The sequence below is a fragment of the Eurypyga helias genome, unplaced genomic scaffold (assembly GCF_000690775.1).
Source record: "Eurypyga helias isolate BGI_N326 unplaced genomic scaffold, ASM69077v1 scaffold25480, whole genome shotgun sequence".
In the NCBI taxonomy this organism is placed as follows: Eukaryota; Metazoa; Chordata; class Aves; order Eurypygiformes; family Eurypygidae; genus Eurypyga; species Eurypyga helias.
In genome coordinates this window covers 1,215-4,863 of record NW_010224155.1, presented here as the reverse complement: position 1 = coordinate 4,863, position 3,649 = coordinate 1,215, and the positions used below count along the sequence as shown (strand labels likewise).

The following is a 3,649-nucleotide window of genomic DNA, read 5'->3' as shown; positions in this document are numbered from 1 at the left end:
AAGAAACGATCCAGCTCCCAGCCCTGGGCTTTGGCTGCCGATGCCACAGGGCTCCATGCCCACAGATCCACCCAGGATCCACCCTCGGCTGTGGCTTGTGACTCAAACCCGACGGGATCCAGGCAGCCCTGGAGAAGGGGCAGCTTTTTGCTGGAGCTGAGCGAGCGGGAAGAGCAGGGTTTGGGGCAGGCAGCCAGGCAGCAGCCGCTGCTCTCGCTTCCCTGGGGAGGAGCGGGTATTTATAGGCACCGATGGAGGGGAGCTGGGAAGGGCTCAGGCCTCCCAGAGAACGAGTCCTTGGAGCAGAGCACCCGAAACAGCTGAAGCACAGGGATGGAGGAAGGGGCGAGCACAGGGTCAGGGTGCAATGCCGACAGCAGCCCTTTTGCCCTTTCCCTTGCCAGCCTCGCCGGCATCTCCCGCAGCACCACCGTGGTCGTTGCTTACGTCATGGCCGTCACGGAGCTGAGCAGCCAGGAGGTGCTGGAGGCCATCCGAACCGTCCGGCCCGTCGCCAACCCCAACCCCGGCTTCAGACAGCAGCTGGCTGACTTCGGCAGCGGCGCAGCCCGCAAGGTGGGACCAAGCTCTTCCAGCCCCGCTCGGCTCCACAGCGGAGCCTGCCCATGGGTCTTGGAGCAAGGATGAGTCCCCGAGGGGCCAGGTGGCTTCTCGGCTCCCCTTGCTGGCAGGCTTGGACCTGCCCTTGGAAAACAGGCACCTTAGTTTGCTTCTCCCTCCTTCCCCAGGTCCGCAGGTCCCTGAAGCAGAGGTATGGGACATCCCCTTTCAACGACGAGGCAGAAATAAAGGCTTTGCTGCCAGCGGGGAGAGGAGGACCGACCAGGACAGAGGGAGCTCTGCAAGGACTGGTCCCAAGAGCCAGAGACATCAGAAGCACGACTCCCTTCCTGCTGCGGGTGAAGAGGACGTTCTCCTGCATCCCAGCTTGTCTGAAGTGACCCCAGCCAGGGGAGAGTGGCAAGAACCACCCAACAGCCTGGGAGAGACGAAGGAGCCGCAGCGCAGCGGCCGGGGGAGCTCCGGGGGAGCAGGGGAGCTGTGCCAAGCCCAGCTCCTTCTTCTCTTCTGGGGTGCGAGCGTGCCTGGCTGCGAGGGATTCGCGTGTGCTGCCAGGCTCCGCAGCGCGGTGGGCTCAGCTCTGTGCACCCAGCATGTTGGGGACATGGGGTGAACGGTGCAGGTCTCTGTCCCCCCCTTGCCACGGGCTCCTGCTTGGAGCAGAGCGGCAAAGCAGGGTCTCTCCTGCCACAGGGCCAGCACCCAGGTGATGCCCGCAGCAGCTTCTGCACTTGGGTACCCGCTGCACGAGCCTTGGGGTACACAAGGTGCGCGAGACCCGGCGCTCCCCTCGGAGTGGTTTTCCCACCAGCAGCACAAGCTCCCGGCAGCAGGGTGGCTGCGGAGCAGGGACACGTGGATGCTTTAGCAGGTGATGCCACCGCGCCGGCTCCCAGGCAAGGCTCCAGCTCCAGCCCAGCCAAGCACAAGCCCTGAGCGAGCACCGCAGCTTTAGGAGTCCATCGCAACCCATTCCCACCCATCCCAGGGCACAACCTTTAAGAGGTGGGAACTAAGCGTTTAACCCAGCCAGACCTCACTAAAGCAGAGCCTTAAGTCATTTTGCTTAAAGAATTTCTATATGTGTGTGTCCCCATAATAAATACCTGTTCTCCGAGGTCTGCCTGCGCGCAGCCCGACTCCCTGCGATGGCCGGATCGGGACGGGGATGCTGAGGAGGAAGGTCCCGGTGTGGGACAGGTCTGGAGGCTGGTGCTGGCCACTCTCTGTAGCCCAGGGAGGAGTGGGGAAGCAAAACCTCGCAGGGAGGTTTTGGGGTGGGTTTCAGACTTGCCTCTCTCTGTGGGGCCAGGATTTGCCCCAGGCAAGGTCAGGCAGCAGCAGGCAGGTACTCACGAGGAGCCTGTTTCACTGCAGCCTCTCTACCCACCAGGTCTGGAAACACTGGGTCCAGGACCCTGCTGGTTCTGGCTACTGGCAGCACAGCACCAGCTGTGCATCACAAACTTCAGCCCCTCCCCAAACCTGCCCTATTTATACCTTCCTGTGGGGCAGATTTCCAGGTGGAGCAAATGCTGGGGATGCCCAGCTGGGTCATCAATATCTCCCCTGCTGGGGGCCAGACTACATTTCTGGGGTCCCTTTGTCCCTGCCACCCCTCTCCCATGGGGGAGGGTGCCCCAGGAGCCAGACAGGGTCAGGGACAGGTGCCTGCGGGGAGGTTTCCAGCTCTGTGTGTAATGGGGTGCCAAGCGTAGGGGGCCCATAGTGAAGCAGGGGCTGCCTCTGCCCTGCCTGCTGCCAGAAGACTCATGGTGCTCTGCCCTGCCTGCTGCCAGGAGACTCATGGTGGGGCAGGATGAACCCATCAGTAATTAACAGCCGCTCGTTTACCCTGCATAGCAGCTGCAGCTGATGGCGAGCTGGGCATCCTGAGGGTCCCTTGGAGCGCGCCGTGCCAGTGCTCGAGCAGTGTGGGACCCGACTCCCACCTCACTGAATAGATGCTGAGCCCACCGAATCTTCCCCTGCTCCTGCATCCTCGGCTGTGGGGTCCCCCTCTCCTCCCAGGCTGCTCTCCCCACTCCCTCACCCCCAGGCCAGGGCTCTCCAGCACCCTTGGCCCCCCCAGCACCCAGCAGGTTGGTGGTCCTGCACCCCAGGACCACACAGCCAGGATGGATGTGTGCCTCGTGCTGGCTGCACCCTCCCATCAGCCCCACGCCGGGACACACGGTGCCCAGGGGTTTGCACCCTGTAAACCCACAGCGAGGCCGAACGCTGAGCAACAGCCCCTCCAGCCCAGCTCCACGGCACAGCAAAATGTATTTATTTTGGCAGATCTGGTTTGCACCACTGGAAAAACCCAGGCGAGGGCAGGGTGAGCTGTGAGTTAATGTTTGACTCCTTTTGAAGCCCATTTCAGCATGAAAAGTTTAAGGGTTAAGCAGCTTCGCTGTCCCTGCGCAGGGAGCAGCACGGCGGGGGAATCCAGCTCCTGAGCATCTTCCCTGACTCCAGGGTTATTACATCCCATGGGTCCTGCGTCTCAGGGGGCAGCTGTTGGAGGAGATGAAATCCCCAGCTGATAGAGGCTTATCCAGTCGGGCTGGGGCTGGCTAAGGGCCTCGATTAGCTCCCAGCCTTGGAGTAATCTGGGCAAGCTGTTGGCTGTGCAATGACCCCTCACCATTGCCCCGCTTCCCAAGGCGGAACAGGGAGATGTGTCCGTCAGTCCCGGGCTCTTTTCCCAGAACAGAGCTCACAGCTTGCCCTGACAAGGGGCACGGAGTGGGGGGGCAGGGCAGAGGGTTGGAAATCCCCATCCTCACTGGTGCTGTGCAGGGAGCAGAGCAGCTTCCCTGAGCGTGGTGGGGTGCCAGCCTGGCAGCACCAGCGACCACGGCCCAACCCTGGCTGGTCCCAGGGGGTCCCTACCTGCTGCTTCCTTCCCCCTCCCCAACTCAGGACCCTCCCCAGCTCAGCGCCACAGCCCTGGCATCTTCCTCATCCCAGGCGGGGAGAGCCATGCTGTGGGCAGCCCCCAGGGTAGCCACGGCCCCGCACCCTGAGCAGGCGCAGGCAGGGTGAGCGAAGGGGCCACGGT

General features: G+C 62.8%; 1 protein-coding gene across 1 annotated transcript in view; it reads left to right on the top strand.

Annotated features, from left to right (window-relative positions):
• The window catches only part of DUSP15 (dual specificity phosphatase 15), a gene marked incomplete at its 5' end in the record, with an annotated part of 2,228 nt that extends 1,266 nt beyond the window's left edge, over positions 1-962 (top strand). Inside the window, 3 exons of the mRNA XM_010160730.1 lie at positions 66-97; positions 405-576; positions 750-962. Of these exons, the coding sequence (XP_010159032.1) occupies positions 66-97; positions 405-576; positions 750-962 (417 nt within the window). The remainder of the gene's footprint in view (positions 1-65; positions 98-404; positions 577-749) is intronic.
• Between the last annotated feature and the right edge of the window lie 2,687 nt (positions 963-3,649).